The 26,052-nt window shown below is 37.4% G+C and overlaps 3 protein-coding genes across 7 annotated transcripts in view; 2 read left to right on the forward strand and 1 right to left on the reverse strand.

The window, feature by feature from the left end:
• The window catches only part of LOC129718671 (GATA zinc finger domain-containing protein 14-like), a 33,177-nt gene extending 19,202 nt beyond the window's left edge, over positions 1 to 13,975 (forward strand). For all 5 annotated transcript variants that reach the window (XM_055669682.1, XM_055669681.1, XM_055669684.1 and 2 more), the window contains one exon: positions 5,591 to 13,975. In XM_055669682.1, the coding sequence (XP_055525657.1) occupies positions 8,803 to 9,723 (921 nt within the window). In that variant the 5' untranslated portion in view covers positions 5,591 to 8,802 and the 3' untranslated portion in view covers positions 9,724 to 13,975. The remainder of the gene's footprint in view (positions 1 to 5,590) is intronic.
• LOC129718672 (thymidylate synthase) overlaps positions 1 to 26,052 on the reverse strand; it is a 137,113-nt gene that overhangs the window by 9,283 nt on the left and 101,778 nt on the right. Inside the window, exon 2 of the mRNA XM_055669686.1 lies at positions 18,645 to 18,991. Coding sequence (XP_055525661.1) covers positions 18,645 to 18,991 — 347 coding nt within the window. The remainder of the gene's footprint in view (positions 1 to 18,644; positions 18,992 to 26,052) is intronic.
• Positions 19,744 to 22,162, forward strand: LOC129718670 (uncharacterized). Its single transcript, XM_055669679.1, has 2 exons — positions 19,744 to 20,843; positions 21,865 to 22,162. The coding sequence occupies exons 1-2, from the start codon at positions 19,887 to 19,889 to the stop codon at positions 21,880 to 21,882; spliced, it is 975 nt and encodes a 324-aa protein (XP_055525654.1). The 5' UTR covers positions 19,744 to 19,886; the 3' UTR covers positions 21,883 to 22,162.

Genomic DNA, 26,052 nt, shown 5'->3' on the forward strand with positions numbered 1-26,052 from the left:
TTTATTTCACTCGACCAGGCAAACAGTGCCAACACTTGTTCACACGTCTTTTGTTTTATATTCTATCGGAGCGATCACCAAACACGTCCGATACTGATGCGTGTTCGGCACAGAATGGGGAATTGAAAATGTCTCATGTTACTTATAGCGAATTTCTTTATTCCACTGTGTGCTGGCAAAATTGCCGAGGAATAATAAAACGTGATCGCCATTTAAGACGCAAGTAAGAAAGAGATACCAGATAATTGTTAACGAACTTAGCACGTGCGGTGGTGGGTAGAAGCTGAAAAATTTTACAGTGCGCCTCGGGCAGCACGGCAGGTCAAAACTGGGTCATAATCGAGCGAATCAAGAAGTGTTTTGACAGCAGTTAGTGCGCTTTCAGGTCAAAACGAGGTGAGCTGGTGGAATAAAGAAATTCGCTATTAGATGATGTTCTTATTGCTGGAGTGGATAAAGCAGATTGCATCAAGAAACTAAATATGGTTTTAGAAAGATTGGAAAGGGCAACATAAAAATAAACTTTGATAAATGCAATTTTTTGGTAACAGAAATAAACTTTCTTGGACATATGGTCGGTGTGCGACCAGATCGAACCAAGCGCCACTTTTTTAAAACTTGAGTTTTTAACGCCAGTGGATGACTGATAATCTATCTTTCATGAAAATAAATAAATCATTTGAACAGTTAATAATGGTATTATAACATAAACTCTCTGCAGCAGCTTGCAGGAAACATACGGGGTGGTTAAACTTTGATCGCCGATTACTCGAAATAATGTTGTTGGCGCTTGGTTCGGTCTGGTCGCACGCCGACCATATCATTAGCGAGAGAGGGCTTTCTTCTTGCCCAAATAAAATTTCCACAATTCAGAGGGCCAAAGCACCAAGCAATGTAACTGAGTTAAAATCGTTTTTAGGGTTGATCAATTTTTACAACAAATTCATCCCTAATTTATCATCGAAATTGTATCACTTGTACAATCTTTTGAAAAAAGGCGTTAAATTTGAATGGAATGAAGATTGTATGCAGGCATTTGAAAAAAGTAAAAATGCTTTAATGGCTACGGATTTTTTGAAATGTTTATGACCCTCAAAAGCCTTTGGTTGTTGTATCTGATGCTTCTGGATACGGCCTTGGAGGAGTAATTTCACATGTAGTGGATGGTTTAGAAAAGCCTATTTATTTCACGTCTTTTTCACTAAATAGTGCTCAAAAATCTTACCCAATTTTACATTTAGAGGCTTTAGCTTTGGTTTGTACTACAAAAAAATTTCACAAATATCTTTATGGACAAAAATTTTGTGTATTTATATTTACGGATCACAAACCACTTGTAGGGATTTTCGGTAAAGTAGGGAAAAACTCTGTATCGTAGTGTATCGTAGTGCCGTGAAGATTATTCGATGAAATAGCTGAATTAGCATATGGGATTGGCGCCACGGTCGTTTGCAGCGGGTTTATCTTAGTTTATTGCGTCCGAAGTTGTCGCGTTTTGTCGTGTTTTATAATACGTGGAGGGTGTAATTCGTGTTGTAGTCATAGTTGAGAAGCCTTCGTTTAGAGTCCAGTGTGTTTGAAGGGTATTACGAATGAAAGGATTGATGAACACTGCTAGAGTCAATCCTGTATCGGCTCGTAAAAAAAACTAATTTTAGTGGTGCAATTGAAACTACCGAATCCCGTGTGATAGAGGAAGTGAACATTAAAACGATGCGGCTAAAGATAAGTATAGTGAACATGCGGGAGTTTAAAAGTGATATTTTTGTTACTTTCAAAATTATTTATGCATAGAAAGTGACAATTGGAACGAGCGTCGCTTGTTTCCACATTAAGGCTTGCATGGAAGCTTGTGTGCAGGTCCGAGTGGACAGACAGTGCTGCTGTTTCTACCGTAAATGGAGCAAATGCATTGCAAATAAATGTCTTTTTTTGCTTATATTTTTTAATTTATCATTATTAATTTAAGTTTAATTTTCTTATTGTAGCAATTGCGTAGGCAACCGATTGACACATTAATTATTACAAATTTGGTAATTTGTCATCAGATTTTAAGTAATATTTTGGTACATACATAGGTTATATTTTGGTACGTATATATGGTATGATTTATGCATTTTACTATTTGGCACTCCTCTTGTCAATAAATATAACATGCTATTAAATACGGGTCAATTTTTTTGATATGAATGTATCAAACGAATTGAAAGTCTGAAAATAATAATAAAATCTGTAGGATTCTAATATTATTTTGAGGCGGGGCTTGCCGATTGGAAAATTACTCCGGAATGTACTGCAAGTACTCAGTCATTCTGTAAAGGGTCTTTGGAAGGTCGGTAGAGCTAACAAGTTCTAGAACCCGAAACTAAGATAGTTGCAGAATTGAAATATAATTGCAACTGTCTTTTTTCACTATATCACTACCAGACATTGGGATCTAGAAAGGTTCCACACACACAAACAGTAGGGAAAAACTCTATTTTTGTGACAAGGCTACAGCGCTACATTTTAGAGTTATCAATCTATGATTTTGATATTTACTACAGGCCATCTGGTAAAATGGGCAACGCTGATTTTTGTTCGCGTTTTCCCCTAAACCAGATGGTACCTAAAGAACTTGACAAAGATATAATTCAAAGTATTAATTTCGGTAAAGAATTCCCAATAGATTTTGCCACAGTTGCTAATGAGACAATGAATGATGAATTTCTGCAAAAAAATATTGTATTCATGCGGAATGGTTGGCCAAACAAAGTTGACAAACGTTTTGTAAACGTGTTTTCAAATCAACATGATTTAGAAATTTTAGACGATTGCTTGTTATTTCAAGACAGAATTTTAATACCTCAAGTTCTACAAAACAAGCTACTCAAACTTTTACATGCCAATCACGCAGGTATATTTAAGATGAAGCAACTGGCTAGGCGAACAGTATATTGGTTCGGAATTAATACGGACATTCAGCGTAATGTAGCTGATTGTGATGCATGTAATGGCATGTCAGTAGTTAACCGTTATGTACTCGGCAATTTTAACACACGTAAGTACTCGGCAGGGTACCCGGGTACCCACCGAAATGAAATGCTTCTTACTTCTTTAATTCTTGACCGATTTTCAATCTTGACCCGTCAACAGATTGTAAAATTTGTCTATTTTTAGTATACGGGACCTAAGGAGCCGTTGGTCCCCATATGGTTCCTGCAAATCCGGATCTCCGGGGCCAGGTTCAAGATGCGAGACAAATTTTAACAATTGGCAATAAAACCAAACAATATTGGTATCGGAATCCATGAAATCACTCCAGTAGTTGACTTTTATAAATTCTGAGTCCATTTTCCGAGTTATCCTCGAAATGACCACTCTGGAGCAGATTCCCGTGGGGCCCTAAATGACCACCAACATGAGTGGATAGAAACCCTAGCAATATGCATATAAAAATTCTTGAAATCACTCCAGGAATCGATTCACATCTATTTAGAGTCCAACTGATGGGTTGTCCTCGAAATGGTCGTACCGGAGCAGATTCCCATGGGGCCCTAAATGGCCACCAACATGAGTGGATAGATACCCTAGCAATATGTTTATCAAAATCCCTGAAATCACTCCAGGAATCTTTTTTGAGTTTTTCTGTCAATTTGTCTCCAGAAGGCTATTTCAAAAACTTATTCGAAGCTTTTTCAGTTCAGAATGTAATGATAAAGGCTTTATATTTTTATTTAAAGTTTTACTGGCCCATTGCAAATCGTTTATTATTTCAAGTTTTTGCACGAATAACAAGTCGTTTTAAGTCTGAAACATAACAAATATAAAAAAATTTAGTAATATGAATAAAAAAAATAACAAATAACAAAATTAGCAATCGTTTTTTTTTTTTATTCTCGCTTATTTTCCGTCGGTCTAGTTCCGCCACCGTTGTGGCCAATCACCGACGCCCAGGGAGGCGACTCCACACCCAGGACCCTAACTCACGACCCGTTTATTAACGGACCGGCGCCAACGGCTTTACTTCCTCATGCGATGGAAAATTAGCAATCGTTGCAAATGTCCTTGCTGTGCTCGTTGCATATTGGCTTGCAGCATGCTGTACACGTTTTCCTTGTCCTTCTGCGTTTATTGTCCAAATTTTTGCAAATGTGGCAGACGCCTGCTTATGGGACTCTTCCAGTTGAGTCTCGTTTGACCGAGGTAGATGTATCAGCTGCAGTTGTTGATCCGAGTTCTTTGCCAATAACTTGCTCATATGCATATTGCTAGGGTTTCTATCCAATCATGTTGGTGGCCATATAGGGCCTCACGGGAATCAGCTCCGGTAAGACCATTTCGAGGACAACTCACCAGTTGGACTCGAAATGGATGTAGATCGATTCCTGGAGTGATTTCAAGAATTTTGATAACAATGTTGTTCGGTTTTATTGACAGTTGTAGTAATTTGTCTCACCGGAACATGCTCCCGTAGATCCGGATTTACAGGAACCAGATGTGGTTACAGGTTCATGTCGATCCCAGATTCTGAAAATAGACAGATTTTCCAATCTTTTGATAGGCCAAGATCGAAAATTGGTCAAGAGATGAATAGGCAAGAAGCATTTCATTTTGTGGGTACCCGGGTACCCTGCCGAGTACTTACGTGGTAAAAAATTTCGAAGCCCCCCCCCCTTCGACCCCCCTTGTTTGTAGAAACAGACTAATGATGGAAAATGGTTTATTTCCACTAGTTAGGAGCATTCCATAAGTTTCAGCTGTCTAAGTTGACGTTATCCTTGGTTTTTAAAGCAATAAAGTCTGAAAAGGTACCCGGGTACCCTGCCGAGTACATAACGGTTAATAAACCGAAAATCACTTCTAAGTGGATACCTACTTCTAAACCTTTCAGTAGGATTCATATAGATTTTTTTCATTTCGCCCATCAGATCTATCTATTGATTGTAGATAGCTATTCTAAATGGGTTGAAGTTAAAAGGATGAAAAATGGTACATATAGTAACAAAGTAATAAAGAAATTGGTAACGTTTTTTGCACGATTCGGGTTACCTGATGTTTAAGTTTCGGACGGTGGTCCATCTTTCAATTCTTTTGCATTTATGAATTTTCTTGAAAAACAAGGTATTAAAGTTTTAAAAAGTCCACCATATAACCCTGCTAGTAATGGCCAGGCGGAAAGACTGGTGTGGACTACAAAAGAAGTTCTAAAAAGATTTTGCTTGAACAAGAAATCAAAGAATTGGATATGGAGGATCAAATAAACTTATTCCTTATTAACTATAGAAATTTTTGAGCGACGACAGAAGGTCATTCTCCTTCTGAGAGAATTTTTAAATATGTACCTAAAACACTAATTGATTTAATTATTCCTAAGAAGCAATATAAAAATAATTTAATGGTTCCCTCTACTAATAATGATACTACACTTAAAAACCACGATGATATGAACAAACCAAAGAATATTGATTGTTCCCCGAAGGTGTTATCTGACCCTTTGGACAGTCTAATTGAGAGTGAGGAAGTGTGGTACAAAAACCACAATCCCCACAATCAGGCTAGATGGTTAAAAGCCAGTTTCACTAAAAAGTTTTCTCTAAATACATTCCAGGTTTATGTTGGAAACGTAGAGGTTTTTGCCCACCGAAGTCAACTGCGGATCTCTAACAAGGACAAAAGAGCTGTTCGGCCTAACGTGGTATTTTCTGCGAAGGTACCGAATCAAAACCAAATTTGATGCAGGGATGGAAGCCGAGGAGGACTTTCACGGTTTTCCTGCGAACGAGACACGGCGAGGCAATAAGCGGAAAAAATGGAAGAAGGCGATTCTTCTGAATTGGAACTGCGAAAATCTAAAAGAAGCAGATCGAACAAATTGAGTGATGATTTTATTTATTATAAATAATACATTCGTTCTCAAACAAGTTTATTGTAAAAATTAAATTCGATTGATTACTGTCAGTCATCAGAATCTAATAATTAATAAGTATAAGTTGAAAAATAATAACTATGAAAGTTATTGATTATTGTCAGTAATATAAATTTGAAAATCTTATCGAAGGGGGAAGAGTTGTTGCATCCAACACTTCTCGTTCAGTGTATCATATGTCAAAATGCGTAACGGTGGTAACAGGCATACCACCATAAAAGGTTGAAATAAACCAAGAGCAGGTCTCTTATATCTGGTTACCATCAAAACTGACGTTTCATAGCTGCTCGACATCTGCTGCTCCTGGCTGATACGTCTTATCACGATTTAATTATATTCGCTCGTTAATAGTCTCGGTTCGGTTTCGGCACAGTTTTACATCTTTAAATTAATATATAAGGTTATATTTATAAAAGGGTGGTATTTGGTCATTTTCAGCTGATTTCAGAAACCGGAAGTCGCCATCTTAGAATTCAAAATGGTATCTGTGGTCGATTTTAGCTCCTGTGTATCATTCTAGATCCGGATATTATTATATTGGGTGGAAACCGGCCATTTTTGGCTGTTTTCCAGAAGCCGGATGTTTCCATCTTACAATCCAAAAAGTTGCCTGAGGTCGATTATGGAACATATTTGCTACAACTGAAAACATTCACCTACCAAATATGGCTCCATTTAGTTGATCAGTTCGCGAGATGTACAGAAATTTGTGCAGAAACATGTGCTGACCCACGCAAGTAAGTTCCGTTACTCACTGAAAGCCTAAGCGTTACAGCACACTCGCTACCATGCCATGCCGAGTGTACCGCAACGTTTGGTGCCTGATTCATACAGCACGCAAAATGCAGCGTTGCAATTTTAATGCTCGTCTCTCCAGCTGTTTTCCAGTTGGGGCCCAAGCTGGCCACACATGTAAACATAGAATTAAATATTTTGGCAATTGCATTTGCCTATAAAAGCGAATGATTTTCAATAAAGCGATAGAATTAATCAATGAGCATTCCGCAGCGACTGGTCTACTCCAGTTCGTCTCACCGGAATAGCTTTAAGCATAAGAGGTGTTATCATTGCGAACGGTTTTGACTTTCGTCAACTCCGTCACCGCCTTTGAAAGAAAACCCTCATTCCGCCGGATAAGTATACGATTCAAATGTTAAAGAGTTTACCAAATGGCGACCGTAAGAAACAACTTGCAATCATCGGATTGCAGAAGTTCGCGATAGTGAAGACAGTGAACGCGATCTTTCCCCGATCAAGAGAAGACAAATTAGAGTGGTATTAGTTACTAAAGCTTTCAACAGTAAACTGAAATGTGCTGATGAACTAAAATGAAAAAAAAAACCAAGTGTAGTGCAGCAGAACGCGGAAACGAATTCAACATTAGTGAATGTCGTTATATAGAACCAAACTTGATTGACTAAATTAAACAGTAAAAAACCGCCTAAGTGAGCTAAGTGCAGACGGCGTTAGAACAGTTTCACTATGTACAGTGCTCAAGAACACGTGAAAATTGTGCAAACAAACAAACAAAAAATAATAATACTCGCATGAAAGCATTGTAACAGCGCCACGAAAATGGGTAAATCACAAAGTAAAACGGAAAAAATTACTGGTGATCCCCAAGTGCTAATATTAAACAACCAGGAACAGCACACCGCCTATCATGAAGAAACCAACCTGTTGTTATGGGTAGTACTAATAATGGTTGCTATGCAGTTAATAATCATACTGTATAAAGCATTCAAAAAACGCGAACGTAAAAACGCTTTGAAAGCAGCTAGATCTGTCGCTGTGCTTAACGAGGTGATCGCGAAATAATGAACTAAAAATGTGCGCGAAAAGTACGCGCATAGAGAACAAAGTATAAACTATTTTCAAAGTTGCTCCTTACCAAAAGAAGAAAAATGCGAGTTCCCAAAAACTATCCAAGTAAAGTGCAGTGCTTAAGAACATTAAAGGGCATCTATCTCGCCCACTGAAGAGATAAAAAGTGTAAAAAAAAACTAACATCAGCAACAATGCGACAGCATTTGCAACAGAACAATCGACAGCACCAGCAGCCTCTACAAGTCGATCAAAAGCTATCTCCACAACAGCAACCACAACATCATCAACGAGCAAGCCAATCAACACAGCAACAGTGGGGAATTCGACAAGTGCTCGACATAAACCGCATACAGGAACTTGCCAGACGGCTAAAAAGCGCCAAAAGAAACCCAGCAAGAAGAATACGGTACCATCAACGGCAGACAGCAACAGCAGAAGCAACGTCATCAACAAGCAGCAGACAGCAATAGCAGAAACAGCGTCATCAAACAGCAGCAGCAGTAACATCATCATCTACAGTAGCAACCAAATAAATAACAATGACCGAGAAACAATACATTATAATGTCGTGAGTAAAAATTTTTTTTAAGCATCAAACACAAACATGTTCGACCAATTTCCTGGAAGAACTAAGAACTATTGAACACAATATCGAAAAAGAATACTCTAACCTTAAGAAAAACAAACACAGAAGCAGAACGCTTGAAAATATTCTGCTCAAGAAACAGCAATTAGAGGAAAATTTCTCTCGGTACAAAAAAATTTTAAAAACTTTTCAATTTAGACTCAGTCCGTCTGAATGGAATATAGAGGTAGAATCATATAGGGCGATAAAAATAATTTTTTCAGGGTGCATCAGAATTTTAAATAACACAATAGTCAACACTAATAGAGGATACGACAGCGAACCAGAATTACAAACCAAGTCTAACGATTTCCTTTAACCCATTATTGACGCTAACTTGTCGAGATCAAACAGTGACATTAAGTTAGCCAAAAGAAAATTCAGTCTTAAAATATTAAGTAAAATCATCATTTGGAGTTTAAAAATCCATAACAAAGGGAACATGGCGCTGGATATAAAAACTGCTTCTGAATTAGCAACGCTAATTCCCGCCTATGACGGAAACACCAACGGTGTAAAATCTTTCATTGACGCAATTAACCTAGCCAAAACAATCGTACCAGGAGCCAATAAGATCGCTGCGATACAGATCATTCTGACAAAACTGAGTGGGAAAGCTAGAAACCTTTTTTCCAACACCCCAGCCAGTTACGACGAGATAATCACCAAATTACAAAATAATTGCAGCGATAAAAGTTCATCGGATTCAGCGAAAAGCACTCTGAACAACCTAAAATTAAAATCACCAGATGATATCCAGAACTTTACGAAACAAGTAAACCTACTTGCGGAAAAATTAACAGACACATATATTAGGGAGCAAATCCCCAGCGAAGTAGCAAGGAAATGGTCCAAAAAAGCTGCTATTGAAACAATGGTAGCCAACTCGTCTAATACTGAAACAAAAATAATGTTAAAAGTGGGAAAATTTACAAATCTCCAAGAAGCCATTAATACTATGGTGGAAAATGAGAAACCAACAATTAAACAATCAAACGCAGTGGTACTAAACACCATACGTGACAACAATAGATACCAAAATTACCCCACAAACAGAACACCACAAAGGAATAGTAATCAAAGAAACCAATTTAATAACAATCTAAGAAACAATAGATATCAACCACGATATCCAACTAACAACTATAGAAACCATAATAACCACTACAATCAACACCCGACATACAACAACAACAGAAATTCTAACAGAAATTTTACACCTACCAACCAATATCGAAATTCCAATCAAAATTTCAATAGGAATTCCAACCAGAATTACAACTCAGCAAGAATGTACCTTGCAAACCAGCAGGACATTCCTCCACATTACCAAATACCCAATAATTCACCACACTATCAGTAAAATCCAGATTATACTCAGGAAATTAACCAACAAGTAACCAACAATATGCAAACTCAAAATCATTTTTTAGTCCACCAGTAACAACTGATCAGAGACGTCGACATTTTGGACAATTGTTACCGGCAGGCTTACCCATCCTAAACATCAATTTAAATGCTTCAAATTTCATTCAGGTCAAAGTGCACATGACTGGGAATGAAATCTGAAATTTAATAATCGATACAGGTGCGGATATTTCATTGTTTAAAGCACACAATATTCGCCCTGATCAACGTGTATATACAAATTACAAAATTTTCTTAAACGGAATAACCGATGGTAGTATAGAAACTTATCCCTAAACAAACACAACAATCTACTTTAACAATGCTATGAATATAAATCATAATTTTCATTTAGTAACCCCTAATATACCAATCAAAGCTGATGGTATTTTAGGTCGAGATTTCTTGATAAAATATAAATGCGTGATAGATTACGAATATTGGTTACTTAACTTTAATATAGAAAATGTGCAAATATCTATTCCTATAGAAGACAAGCTTAACGAAGGCTTTATGCTACCAAGCCGGAGCGAAGTCGTCAGAAGAATACCATATTTAAACATATCAGAAGATATGGTAATTCACTCTGAAGAAATAAGCCCAGGAGTTTTCTGCGGAAATACTATCATTTCAGCAACAAAACCCTATGTAAAATTTGTAAATACAAACAACGAACCATTTTACATAGCCTACTCTCAGCTTAAACCTACGCTAAGTCGTTTAACTGATTATTTTATACTTAATGTTAATAGAAATAAACATGCAGATAGGCATGAGCGAATTTTAAATAATATTAATATGGAAAAAATTCCACAATATGCTAAGGAAAAATTTGAAAATTTAATTAATCAATACGAAGATATTTTTTGCTTACCAGAAGAAGAATTACACAGAACAACTTTTACTCACAGAATATTACTCTTAATGACAATATTCCTGTATATATTCCTAATTATAAAACAATCCATGCACAGCATGACGAGATAAATAAACAAGTTATTGATATGTTGAACTATAATATAATCGAACCCTCCATATCACCGTACAATTCTCCGATTTTACTAGTTCCGAAAAAAACTAATGGCAAAGACAAGAAATGGCGTCTAGTTGTCGATTTTCGACAGCTGAATAAAAAGATTTTAGCGGATAAATTCCCACTACCGAGAATTGACGATATACTGGATCAACTCGGTAGAGCAAAATTTTTTACAACATTAGATCTCATGTCAGGGTTCCATCAAATACCCCTTGACAATGAATCTAGGAAATTCACAGCATTTTCCACAAAGAATGGTCATTACCAATTTACCAGATTACCATTCGGATTAAATATAAGCCCAAATAGTTTTCAACGCATGATGACTATTGCGATGGCAGGCTTAACGCCGGAACTAGCTTTCATTTACATTGACGACATCGTAGTTATCGGATGTTCAGTCAATCATCACCTTGCAAACTTACAACAAGTTTTTGAACGACTGAGATTTTATAATTTAAAACTCAATGCACAAAAGTGCACATTCTTCAGTACACAGGTAACTTATCTTGGACACAAAATAACAGATCATGGTATGCTACCTGATGATTCAAAATTTAGCGCGATAGTAAAATATGCAACTACTACAGAAAATTCGTCCCGAATTTTGCTATAATAGCACATCCGCTCAACCAACTTCTAAAAAAGAATGCAACTTTTGTTTGGACAGAGGGCTGTCAACAAGCATTTAACACTTTGAAAAATGCCATTATTTCACCCATGTTATTAAAATACCCCGATTTTACGAAAGAATTTATTTTGGTCACAGACGCTTCAGACATAGGCTGTGGCGCCGTTCTCTCACAACATACCGAACATGGAAATTTACCAATTGCATTCGCAAGTAAAACATTTACACCCGGAGAAAAAAATAAACCGGTAATTTTGTAAGAATTAACGGCTATATATTGGGCCATTAATTACTTTAAGCCATATTTATACGGAAGGAAATTTACAGTTCGAACAGATCACAGACCTTTAGTCAATCTGTTCGGAATGAAAAATCCATCTTCCAAATTAACTAGAATAAGGCTTGATTTGGAGGAATACGATTTTACGGTAGAATATATACCAGGAAAGGAAAACGTCGGACCAGACTCTTTGTCGAGAATAGTAATATCTTCAGATGAGCTAAAACAAACAAATATTTTCAAGGTGAATACAAGATCCATGACCCGAAAGATTGACGAAAATAATACGGAACAAACTTATGTACCAAGAGAGACTGCTCACCTCTCAACATACATAACTAACAATCCGTCGGAAACAAACAAATTATTTAAATTAGAAACGAAAATAATCAAGATTAGATAATATTTACATTGAAACGAAATAACAAAATAGTAGCACAAGTGCTCCAAAATATGAATGGAAGTCAGACACTCGGCTCTGCTCTTCTAGAGTTAGAACAAATTGCAAAAGGGTACAACCAGAATAAAATAGCGCTGCCGACGAACGACGAAATATTCAAAAATATATCAATTGAAAACTTTAAAATTATTGCGAACACACAAGTGTGCTCGATTCAAATTATTTTATATAAACCACCAACAAAGGTGACAAAACAAGAAACGAAACGGAAAATTTTACACGATTTTCATAATACACCTACAGGAGGACACATCGGTCAGCACCGACTGTACCTCAAAATAAGAGAAATATACACATGGAATAATATGAAACGTTCGATTGCAGAATTCGTAAAGGCCTGCGAATTATGCAAACGAAACAAAGTCATAAAACACACTAAGGAAAAAGAAATAATAACAACCACACCTTCACACTTATTCGAAATTATTTCAATAGACACCATTGGACCACTACCAAAAAGCAATAATAACAATAGATATGCCGTTAGCATCCAATGCGACTTAACTAAATATGTCGTACTAATCCCTGTACCTACAAAAGAAGCTAACGGAATAGCCAAAGCCTTAGTTGACGATTTCTTACTTACGTTCGGAACATTTTCGATCTTACGATCAGATCAAGGAACAGAATACAACAATGAAATTTTGGAACAAATATGCAAAATGTTAAAAGTCAGACAAAAATTTAGCACAACTTATCATCTACAGACAAGTGGTTCATTGGAAAGAAATCACAGATGTTTGAACGAATATCTGAGATCCTTTGTCAACGAACATCAATCTGGCTGGGATGAATGGTTGAAATTTTAATCATTTAATTACAATTCGACACCACACTCAGACCACCGATACTCACCACACGAACTCGTTTTTGGAAATAAAATAAAGTTACCTCAGGATATATTCAAACAAGGGATAGACCCCGCATACAACTTCGATCAATACAGTAAGGAATTGAAATTTAAGCTGCAAAAAGCAAATGAAATAGCAAGAACCAAATTAATCGAGCATAAAATACAAAGAACAGAAAATTCCAATGCACATTATAACCCAATCCATGTAAAAATCAATGACACAGTTTATTTAAAAATAGAAAACAGAAGAAAACTTGAGCCATTTCACGAAGGTCCATATATAGTAAAAAAAAATTTGGAACCCAATTGCAGAATTCAACATACAGGAACAAAAACCTCAGTAATTGTACACAAAAACAGGCTAATCAAAACATGAACAAAATCTTTCGATTCAAGTATGACAAACACAATCAAATTATTATTAGAAAAATTCAATAGAACCAAAAAACGTACATATTAAGAAGAATTTATATGTTATTTCATGAACGACAAAACAAAATTATACACACTTATAAAACTTATCAAAATTTGTGAAAAACAACTGGAGACAGACGTCTAAACTTTTTTTAGAGCAATTTCATTTTTCATAAAATTGCTCTCGTAAAGAGGGATGGTGTCGTATACCAACTCTTTTGTACGGCACCGTAAACCATGAACAAACAAATTTCGATTCAAACCACTGACCCACGCAAGTAAGTTCCGTTACTCACTGAAAGCCTAAGCGTTACAGCACACTCGCTACCATGCCATGCCGAGTGTACCGCAACGTTTGGTGCCTGATTCATACAGCACGCAAAATGCAGCGTTGCAATTTTAATGCTCGTCTCTCCAGCTGTTTTCCAGTAGGGGCCCAAGCTGGTCACACATGTAAACATAGAATTGAATATTTTGGCAATTGCATTTGCCTATAAAAGCGAATGATTTTCAATAAAGCGATAGAATTAATCAATGAGCATTCCGCAGCGACTGGTCTACTCCAGTTCGTCTCACCGGAATAGCTTTAAGCATAAGAGGTGTTATCATTGCGAACGGTTTTGACTTTCGTCAATTCCGTCACCGCCTATGAAAGAAAACCCTCGTTCCGCCGGATAAGTATACGATTCAAATGTTAAAGAGTTTACCAAAATGGGACCCCTCCCATATAGGAAAGGGACGGGTGTGAAACCATTATGCACATATTTGTTACCTCTAAAAACATTCGCCTGCCAAATTTGGTTCCATTTAGTTGGTTAGTTCTCGAGATGTCAGAAATTTGTGTTCCACTTGTATGGCACCCCTCCCTTCCAAAAGAAGGAGGGGTGTCAAAACATTATGGATATATTTTTTACCACTAAAAACATTCACCTTCCAATTTTGGTTCCATTTAGTTGATTAGTTTTCGAGATGTGCAGAAATTTGTGTTTCATTTGTATGAAACCCCTCCCTTCCAGTAAAGTGATGGGCGTCCAACTATTATGACATGTTTGTTACCCCTTAAAACATCCACATGCCAAATTTGGTTTCATTTGCTTGGTTTGTTCTTGAGTTGTGCAGAATATCATGTTTCATTTGTATGGGACCCCTCCCTTCCAGAAGAGGGAGGGGTCTCAAACTATCATAGGAACCTTTATCGGCACCAAAAACCCCTACATACAAATTTTCACGTCGATCGTTTCGGTAGTTTTCGAACCTATATGGATCAGACACACAGACAGATAGACAGACAGATCGGACTGCATTTTTATATGTATAGATTACAACATCAATTTTTAGAGCCTAAAGAGTGAATATACATTTATTGGATTGAAGCGTTCATGTAAATCTATTTTTACAAATAATAAGTTTGAATGAGAAAGGCTGGGTCTGACCACTAGGTGGATTAATTTAGGTTTTTGTGATACACTTTATTATTCCCCAAGACTTCTACCGTCACCATCAGTTATACGAGTCGAATGAAAAAGTTAGTCAACATAGCGCTTCGAGAAGAGATCTGGCACCTCTGGCATGTGAAACCCAGTTGCCAAATTAGCGATTTTCTTCATCACTTATCTCTCCCTCTGAGTATCTCTAATTCACACTACAGTAATAGCGAATTTCTTTATTCCACTGCGTCAGGGCAAATCTGGCGAGCAATAAAAAAACGTTATCGCGATTTACGACGCAAGTAAAAAAGAGATGCCAGGTGATTGTTTACGAACTAAGCACGTGCAGTGATGGGTTGAAGCTGACAAATTTTACAATGCGCTTCGGGCAACACGCCAGGTCAAAACTGGGTCAAAATCGAGAAAGAAGGGTTTTGACAGCAGTTAGTGCGCTTCCAGGTCAAAACGAGGTGAGCTGGTGGAATAAAGAAATTCGCTATAAGATGATGTGGTTTGACATTTGCTTTTGTAATTGAAAAGAGAAGAAAAAACAAGGGTGGCATTGCGCAGCTCAATTCGAACGATTTTCACTATTTTCGAGTACGTCACATACTGCCAGTTTTGCTTTAAACTAAAAAGGAGCTGTGTTTGGTCCCCGTGGTTCTGTGGTTAGCGATGTCGGTCGGCTAGCTCTCCCACACGGTTGTGATATCGGGTTCGATTCCCGATCAGGTCGAGGATCTTTTCGAGCTGGAAATTTTCTCGACTCAGCACTGGGGCACGGTGTATCGTTGTACTTATCCTACACATGCAAAATGTGCCAAAAACAATATCGATAACGAGTTCTCTCAACTAATTAATCTAGTTGATCGAGACCGCATTAGCCCCCCAGGCTAGCTTGCGATATTGTTGTTGTTGAGCTGTCATTGTCATTTGCAAAGTCGGAAAAAATATAAATAAAACGAAACATAACGCCCACCAGCGATCATAGTTTTGTTCGAGTTACCCGAAACGAAATGCGCAATGTCACCCCAGATCAAAGCAAAAACAAGACAACAAGAGCAATGCAATTAGGATAGAGATGTCAGCTAGTTGGCTCGCACCAACGCTAACTCTCATATGCCATTGTATTTGCATTTGTATTTGTATTTGAATAATCCATCTGACAATAAATAGTCTTAATGAATAAATAAACTAGCTAATCACATTTCTAACTCTATTTACAAAATATCGGGTTGGTTCGTCAAATTCAAAGTGCTCTTCAACATCAGTAAAGCTACGAACACACGCTGTGAACGGTTCATTATTTCCAAACAAGGTACGGTGATAAGTTGGTTGCAATAACGTCGTGTTTCGAAGAGATCTGTTTGGGATACGAAAATTCACCATTTGGAGTAGTCCAGGGGCATCAATTTCCCCATTTAAGAGTTTAGCGATAAACAGAGATTGCTGTAACTTCCTTCGACGTTCGAGAGTATCTAATCCAAGTAGCCGGCACCTATCATGATATGAAGGTAAATTGTCGGGGTAACGCCAGGGTAAGTTCTTTAGGGCCAAGCGAATAAACCGTTTTTGAACCCGTTCAATCCTAAGGCTCCAAGTAATCTGGTAAGGATGCCATATAATGACTGCATATTCTAAAATTGGACGTACAAGTGCGCAGTACAAAGACTTCCAACAATGTGGGTCAGAAAAGTCCTTAGCAACCTTGGATACAAAACCCAATTGTCGTGTAGCTTTCGATATCAGTCCAGAATGGTTGTATTTGTATTTGAGTCCAATAAAATTCCCAAATCAGTCACCTTACTAACTCTAGTAAGTAATTTGCCGTCAATATGGTAATCGAACACGGTTTGTTGTTATTTACGATGAAATGAGATAACCTGGCATTTTTCAACACTAATAATCAGTTTGTTTCTGTGGCACCAGTCAACGAACAGATTTAAACAGGTTTGTAAACGCCAACAATCCTCCTGCGTTTGTACTATAGCATACAACTTTAAGTCGTCAGCATACACTAGTTTCAGACAACGTTTATCCAGTATCAAAGCAGCGTCATTGAAATACAGAATAAATAAAAGCGGTCCGAGATTGCTGCCTTGTGGGACACCAGACTTATTTGAAAAAGGCCGTGATACACAACCATCAATCATCACTCGAAGTTCACGATCAGTTAGATAGGATTCTAACCAGGTCACCAGTTGAGTAGAAATCCCAAGCCGAGACGATTTGTGTAACAATATTTGATGGTCGATTTTATCGAATGCTGCCTTCAAGTCAGTATAAATCGTATCTACCTGCACTTTATTCTCCATGCTCGTTATACACTCGGAGGTAAATTTCATTAAGTTTGTTGTAACCGACCGCCCAGGTATAAAGCCGTGTTGGTCAATAGAAATGTAGTTTTTCGTGACATCGAGAATAGTTTTACTCACAATTATTTCGAACAATTTTGAAGCGGCTGTCAAAATGTGCGAGATGACAAAAACAAAAATATTTCCTTCCTTCTTTTTCGCATGCAACGCTAACTGCGAAATTTGTAGTATTGCGTCAAATGCCTGTTGACCGTGTTGCCAACTGCTGCAACATTGATTTTCGACGTTTTCGAACATGATATCCGCGATATCATGTAGCCGAGGTGATATCCGATGACAGCCCAATTGTATGGGATATTAGTTAATACGGATGGTCATATGGCCTCGATAGCACGAATCGCCTGATATCAGGGAAAATGTGTATCTGATCGGATTCTGGAAATTAGAGCGTGAGTGTAGGGACTGAACTTGAACTTATCGTTAGGGTGGGAGACTAGAATCGTGTCCAAACACGCAATTTAACTCTTTTTTCCCTTTTTTAAATGAAATGTATGAAAAAAAACCCCCCCCCCCAGAAATATTCCTTATTCCTTATTTGCGCCCAATCCCGTCCGGGGCGTAAACGTGAATAGACGTTCGTTTTTCTAATGCAAAGACTACCCAACTGCCATGAACATGTGAAAGTGTTGTACCGGAATCCGCGTAAAAAGCGACCTTAGTGTACTGTTTAGTTGAACTAGATAAGAGATAACTCTCTATACTTGCAAAAGTGTAGAACAGAAAACTTGTATCAAATCAAAGACCGGCAATCAACTCCAACCGCCATTTTCAAATCCGTGATAAAAACTTCCGATTTCTGGCCCAGGGTGGTCAAATATCATCTAACATTAGTATTTTTAGAACCAGTTTTTCCAGTTTTTCTGTGAAACAGCCCATAATAGCAAAATACAATCTAATATGAGTATTTTCGCTTTGTTTTTTAGAATATTGATGTTTTATTTTAAGTGATGATGGAAGTATAAGATGTAAAAAGAAACATCATATTTGTGGAGTGAGTTGTACGTTTGAAAAGATTGACCCTGAGTATCTACGGGAACGTTCAACTAGTACATACATAATCACGCATTCATACATGAACATTATGGCACCAATGGGATGTATGGGAAAAACTGACCTTCGAATATCGTTGAGCGGGAAGAAAAGTTTAATCTACAAAAGCCCCACCCCATTCAAAATTTCAGCTCAACCAAACTTCACTTTTTCGACGGATAAAGAAGAGCAAAAATCGAAAGTGTTTTATTCTGCCACATGTCTTAGAAATGCTTAAAACAATGAGATCTGAATTTCTAAAGAAAAAATTCCGAAAAAACACTTTCTGGGTCTAATTATCTTTTGAGATGAAAGTATGAACCAGCTCAGTCACAAATTTATTATATTGTTTTTGGTTGGGTTTGTACGTACCAGTAATCCTGTAATATGAGCGATCATGTGCGTTAGTAACGCGTAGCTTGCGATATTAAACGGTACACCGAGCCCAACATCTGCAGATCGTTGATATAATTGACAAGAAAGCTCACCATCTGCAACATAAAATTGAGCCAAGCAATGACAAGGCGGCAACGCCATTTGAGGTATATCGATTGGGTTCCATGCACTAATAATGATTCTACGATCGCTCGGGTTTGTTTGTATGCGCCTTATAACATCTGCTAACTGGTCCACACCTTGTCCAGAATAGTCGTCATGACAAGATTTATATTTCGCTCCAAAGTGACGCCATTGAAACCCGTACACGGGACCCAGATCACCTAAAAAACACAATGTTACTTATTTAAAAAACTTGAAATGGAAATTGAAATAGTCTTTGCAAGCCATTTCCACAAATAAATCGCAGGAAAGAGATATTCTTTGTTAGTAGGGAAGGGTAAACGTTGGATCAGGATTCACCTTGATAAGTGATTCGATCATATGGGCGACGCGCGTCCATCTCTGCCCAACTCCAGAGGCGTACAAATGTTCACGCAAGTTTATTTGTTTATTTGTAAAAATTACATCAACAGGCCTTGTGGCCCAAATGATTGTACTATGCTAAAAATTACGTGCTAAAGTCAAAAAGCGGGTCTTCAGTATCTCGCGGCTGGTGTCGAAATCGAAGCTTGTAGCGAAACGATTGAAATGGCGCTGGAGACCGGTTATCGTGCTGAAGCTACTGTAGTTCGTTCGCCTATTCTGAACGTGAAGGAAGAGGCTATTTCGCAACATGCGTGGTCTAACGTAAGTATTGAGTTGCTCGAGATTTGCCGGACAATCTATTCGTGAGGTCAGCACGTCGGAGACGAATATTGCCCTGAATATGTCCCGACAGATTTGCAGTGTATCCAAGTCGATAAGTCTGCATCGCTTTTTGATGGCGAACACAGTAGTCGTGTTATTGTGTGGTGATATAAAATTGTTAATTTGCGTGTGAAATAGTGAAGTGATTCACGATAGATATATTCTAACGTGTTTCGGTAGTGAATCTACACAAGGCTAAGTACAAGAACAGTTGCTTCAAGCAGCAAGTTCGCGTTAAAGTTTGATAAAATAAAATCCCCCCCGGCGCTTTCACAGCAGCGGTGGTGGCGATCGTTTTTTTCCTTGCCTCTGTCTCTCTTCTCTGCATGCTTGTTGGTGTAGCGTCCCGCGTTTAACCTGTATTGTGTCATGATTTGCTCCGGCTGTAGTTCGGCAATTGTATTATCAGATTTGCCGTTGAAATGTGTGGGCTTTAACTGTGCACGTTTGTTTCACTACAAGTGCACCGGGCTCACCAAGGCGACGGCAAAGATGATTACAGACAACGATAATCTTTGCTTCAAGTGTGATGAGTGTTTATCAAACCAGTGTTGTGGTGGGCAACATTTGACTCCGGACATGAAGCGTATCGAAGAAGAGATGCAGAAATTATCTTCTCTCTCTGACTCGGTCATTCAAATGCGGGATCAAATTGCGACCCAGATAAACAGCGCGATAAATATCGGTATGGAACAGTTGAGATCAAATGTAAAGGAGTCTCTTGAAAAATTATTATGTGAGAAATTTGAAAAATTGAATCATTCGGTTTTGCAATTAAATACGAATCAGAATATAGCTGCTATTAATAATGCTCGCGCGCGGATTGGGACGATTCCTTCTGAATCGGACCAAATCGGCAAAAAGCGTAGAATCGAATACGAAAATAATGACGATGTTTTTGACGACGGTGCAACTTTTGCGCAAGTTGTTAAAAGTCGCGGTAAAAACAATAAATCTAACTCAAGTAACAAAAGTAATACTAATATCGGATTTAAACCGGTTAAACCTAAGACTCGTCCGGTTATTGTGATTAAACCGAAAGAGTCCAAACAACCTTGCGAGGAAACTCGGAAGTTTTTGAAAACTAACTTAGATCCTAAAACACACAAAGTTAGTAATTTCAGGAACGGTAAAGATGGTTCCATTATTGTCGAAAATATTGATTTAGTGAAAAATGGCATTCAAAGCAATCTGGGTGAAAAATACAGTGCTGTTGTTCCCACGTCGGTGCCTAGATTGAAAGTAGTGGGCATGAGTGAGAATCTTTCTCCTGATGTTTTCATTGACTATTTAAAGAGTCAAAATGATTGCATCACAATCAATGAGGTAAAAGTAGTAGTTATGTACGAAAATCCACGCTTCACCTATAACAAGTATAGCGCGGTAATTGAAGTTGATTTAGAAACGTATAATAGTTTGTTATCTGCTAAGCAAGTAAATGTAAAGTTTGATCGGTGCTTAGTATTGCCCGCGATAAATGTGCTAAGATGCTTCAAATGTGGCGAATTTGGACACAAGAGCGTGAATTGCAAAAATTGTGATGCATGCTCTAGGTGTAGCCAAAACCATAAGACATTTGAGTGTACATCTACTGTATTGAAATGCGTCAATTGTGTAAAAACGAATAAAGAGCGTAACATGAATTTGGACGTCAACCATGCCGCTTTTAGTTCAGAGTGTTTAATTTATAAAAGACTATTCGAGCAAAAGAAAAGCAGCTTGCGTTTCAATAAATAGCAAACAAGTTCCAACGAGAATGTGAATAAGTTTGATTTTTTGTATTTTAATATTGCGGGGTTGACAACAAACTACGTTGCATTACGTCAGATTGTTGAAGATAAACGTCCACTTTTGGTGTTTTTATCAGAGACTCACATTGTCGATGATGAAGCATTTGAACAATATAGTATTCCGGGATACAATGTTGCTGCTTGTTTATCACATTCTAGGCAAACTGGCGGTGTTGCTATTTATGTCAGAGAATCAGTTCAATTCCAGCTTTGTCACAACGAAGCTAAGGATGGTAACTGGTTCTTGGGCATTACAGTAGTTGGTGGCATGAAGGTGGGCAATTATGGTGTTTTGTATCATTCTCCTAATGCTAGTGAACGCCGTTTTCTTGAAATATTGGAAAACTGGCTTGATGAATTTCTTGATTTGAGTAAAATAAATATAGTGACATGCGATTTTAATATTAACTGGCGAGATGATGCAAATTCGAATCATTTGAAGCGTTTAGTTGAGTCTTTCAATTTGAAACAAAGTGTAGATGAATATACGCGTATTTCCCAGCGGAGTAGAACTTTGATTGACCATGTTTATTGCAATTTTGATTCGATTCGTTCAGTTACGAATTCTGATATGAAAATAACCGATCATGAGACATTAGTAATTAATGTTCTAGAAAACTTGAATAATAATAATGATTCAATAAAATTGAATGCTGGAGAAAATATTCGAAACAGGCTGACCTTGTTGAGAAAAGCTTGGGTTTTCCAATCGCGACCGGTAGTTTAGATGAATCTGCAGCTGTTCTTACTAACATTTTGAAGACGTGTACGAATCAATTAGTTGAACATAAATTTGTTTCGCTGAAAAACTCGAACAGCTGGTATAGTTTGGATCTTTTGCGCCTAAAGCGCAAGAGAGATAAACTGTTCAAAAAGTTTTGTAGATCAAACAATCAGAATCATTGGATTGAGTACACGTTCGCGCGTAATAAATATTCACAAGCGATTTAAAAGAAGCGTTGTGAATATATCCAGAGAAAGATTGTTCAACATCAAAATAACAGCAAAGAGTTATGGAAAATTTTGAAATCTTTGTTGAAACCTAGTAATTGTAAACCGCGGTCCATAACTTTTGAAGGCACATTAGAACATTCAGAACAAATTATTGCATCTAGATTTAATGATTATTTTGTCAATAGTGTTTCATTGATCAATCAATCCATTGAATTGGTCGAGGAACCCGACGAAATAAAACAGCCGATTAACAGTAGTTGTTTATTTGATGGTTTTCACCCAATCACGTTAGATGAACTGAGAAAAATTTGTTTTTCATTAGGTAAAAGATTGCTTCAATGTCATTGGTCACACTTTGCTGGACCTCATTAATGAATCGTTGCAAACAGGGCACGTGCCTTTGGTGTGGAAAGAATCATTGGTTGTTCCGATTCAAAAGGTTGCTGGAACGATTAAAGCCGAAGAGTTTCGTCCCATCAACATGTTACACACATTAGAAAAGATATTAGAACTAGTAGTTAAAGGCCAGCTTCTAGAATATTTAAATAGTAACTCGTTGCTAATTCCGGAACAATCAGGCTACCGGGAAGGCCACTCATGTGAAACCGCGTTAAACTTAGTACTAGCAAAATGGAAAGATAACTTAGAAAATAGAGACACAATATTTGCTGTTTTTTTGGATCTAAAACGCGCTTTTGTGACAATTTCTAGGCCCTTATTGTTGAACACAATCAAGCGCTTTGGAATTTCGAGTACTGCATTCAGATGGTTTGAAAGCTACTTGTCTGACAGAACTCAACGGACTGTTTTTAATGATTCTGTTTCTAGTCCCGTGGAGAATCTTGGAGTTCCACAGGGAAGTGTATTAGGGCCCCTTTTGTTCATTATGTATATAAATGACATGCGACGAGTTTTACGTTTTTGTGATATTAATCTTTTTGCCGATGACACCGTATTATTCATTGCAGCTAAGAATGTAGAAGAAGCCGTTTCACACTTGAACGAAGATTTACGTTCTCTAAGCAGATGGTTGAAGTATAAGCAATTGAAATTGAATATTGATAAAACTAAATTTATGATTTTCTCGCGCACCGTTGTAAATGATGATGTCTCTGTTTTGATTGACGATGAGGCAATTGGTCGCGTTCGGGAGATTAAATATCTTGGCGTGATTATTGATGACAATCTAAAGTTCAACGCTCACATTGACAATGTCATCAAGAAAATTGCCAAAAAGTATGGAATTCTATGCCGTCTGAAAAACGAATTAACGATTAGTAGTAAAATACAGCTATACAAGTCAATCATCTCTCCACATTTGGATTTTTGCCCTACTTTTTTATACTTAGCCAATAACACACAACTATTGAGGTTACAGCGTTTGCAGAATAGAATAATGCGTTTGATTTTAAATTGTGATAGATTAACTTCCTCTGTTTTTATGTTGGACGCTTTGCAATGGCTATCTGTGAAGCAGCGAGTTGTTTATTTGTCTATGGTGTTCATTTTTAAAATAATTAATGGTTTGCAACCTCAATATTTGAGTGATAGAATTGAAAGAGGAAGAGATTTTCATAGATATAACACTAGAACCGCGGATGAAATAAGAACACCTTTCTTTCTAACGAGAGCTTCACAACATTCATTGTTTTATAAAGGTATAAATTTTTTCAATTCGATGCCAAGACATGTTAAACGTGCACCAACACTTGCGGAGTTCAAGAGACAATGTATTTCACACGTGAAAGTTTCTATTGTATAGAACGATACTAAGTTTTTCAAAATGATGTAGAGTTTACCTGACGAAGTTTGAACAAACGGATCTTAAATGACGAAGTTTTAACAAACGGATTTATTTTAGATGAACTATTTGTTTTGGTTTCTATTCATATATTGATTGTTTTATTGAAGCTTGTAAATGACGAACTTTTATACGAACGGATCTGATTGTGTTGACTTTTCTAAATTTATAACAACAAAACTACTGTGTTCGTCACGGTGATGATGATGGATTTTTTTTTTCTTTTCATTATTGTTGATGTAGCTTTAGAAATAATAGAAAGAGACTACAAAAGCTTGAGCCTCGCGCGCGGTTTTCAGATATAAATGATTTCTTTTAGCAAATTAAAATTGTTATTTGAATGCTTAGAGAAAATCATGAAATAGTTGTGGTTGGTCTGGCTGAAGGTCATGAAAACCCTGTACTAGTTTTGTGTGCTCTATGAATCAAGTATACAGTTTTTGAAGAAGTTTATATCTGGAGGTCAAATCAGTTCGTTTTTTTTTGTTTTGTATAACTGATTAAAATGTGATCACATTAATTATCTATAGATAAATCGTCCAGCTCAAACCTTTGTAGGGGTATGTGGCGGGACCATCATCATCATCATCGCTGTTCGTAGCTAGGTAGTCGAAAAGGGTCGTTCCACGGAAGTCTTCTGAGAGCAAAGCGAACAAATCTTCGTTGCACTGACTCGATTCTGTTTACTCCATTCAGGTAGTAGGGATTCCACACTGAAGCGCAGTATTCTAAGTTGGAGCGCACCAAAGCGCGATACAGTGCCTTCAGGCAATAGATGTCGTTGAAGTTTTTGGCGATACGCATAATAAATCCCAAGTTTCTGCTAGCCTTGTCAATGATGAACGTCATATGTTGTTTGAAGCTTAGCTTTGAGTCAAGCAATACTCCCAAATCCTTCACACAGTTTGTGCGTCGCAGAGGTGTATTTGACAAATTGTAGTTGTAATTCAGTGGACTGCGCTTTCTGGAGAAAATTCTCGCATTTGTCAGCGTTCAATTGCATGCGGTTGTCCGCGCACCATTCTGCAAAAACCCTTAACTGGTTCTGGAGCGCTGTGGCTTCTGACCAGGGGCGACTTGTGGCTTCGAAACCTACCTGTTCAACTACAAATTCAGGATTTGCTTTTTAAAAATTAAGTTCAAGGAAGTAATCGCATTCATGGTACTACTTAAAAATAAAACAATATTTAATTAGTCATTACACTACTTCATTTATTATAAATCGCTCATAAAGCTTCAAACAAAAATTATTTATAAAACAAAGGGATTCTACGTCCAACCTTTTCAGCAAACAAATCAATAACGTTTTCAGAAAAACTTGGCTTCTGCTGTAACTTCATTAGAAAATCTTTTTCAATCGTCATTAACATTTGATAGAACAAGCGATCTTCTCCAATCGTTGTTCTCGTATAATCTTTAATTCTACGCAGCACGGAGAAAGATCGTTCTACGGTGGCCGTCGTACTTGGTAATGTGAGAATCAAAATTGCCAGCTTCAATATTTCGGAAAACACATCTTCCAGTCCATTTTCTACTATCATCAATGCCATTTCTTTGACCGACTTGTTCCTAAAATCGACCTTAGAATAAAAAACTTTCAACTCGTTACTTAGTTTTGCTATATCATAAGACTGGCCGAATGATGCTACGAGTGAATCGAATAGTTGCTTGGGAAAACATTCACTATACTGTCCAAACTTTGAGCTGTTCAGTAGTCCAACATATTTCATGGATTCTAGCGAACGAAATCTATGGTCCAACTCTTTTAGCACCCTGTCCAATATCGCATCATGTAATGTCTGGTAGGAGGATTTTGGATTTTTGCGCAAACTGTCATCACCTCCGCGAAGCACAACACAAGCCCTATACAAATCTTCAAAATGCTCGACTGATTTCAACTTTTCAATCTCAATGCGACAAGATTGAACATTTGTATTGCATTCTATAGCATCCAAATCTTTGTGCTGCAACACACTGTATAGCACGTCAG

This window comes from Wyeomyia smithii, chromosome 1, assembly GCF_029784165.1.
Source record: "Wyeomyia smithii strain HCP4-BCI-WySm-NY-G18 chromosome 1, ASM2978416v1, whole genome shotgun sequence".
Taxonomy (NCBI): Eukaryota; Metazoa; Arthropoda; class Insecta; order Diptera; family Culicidae; genus Wyeomyia; species Wyeomyia smithii.

Excerpts from the sequence above, each read along its gene's own strand:
- LOC129718670 (XM_055669679.1), top strand. The coding sequence starts at position 19,887 with ATGATTTGCTCCGGCTGTAGTTCGGCAATTGTATTATCAGATTTGCCG.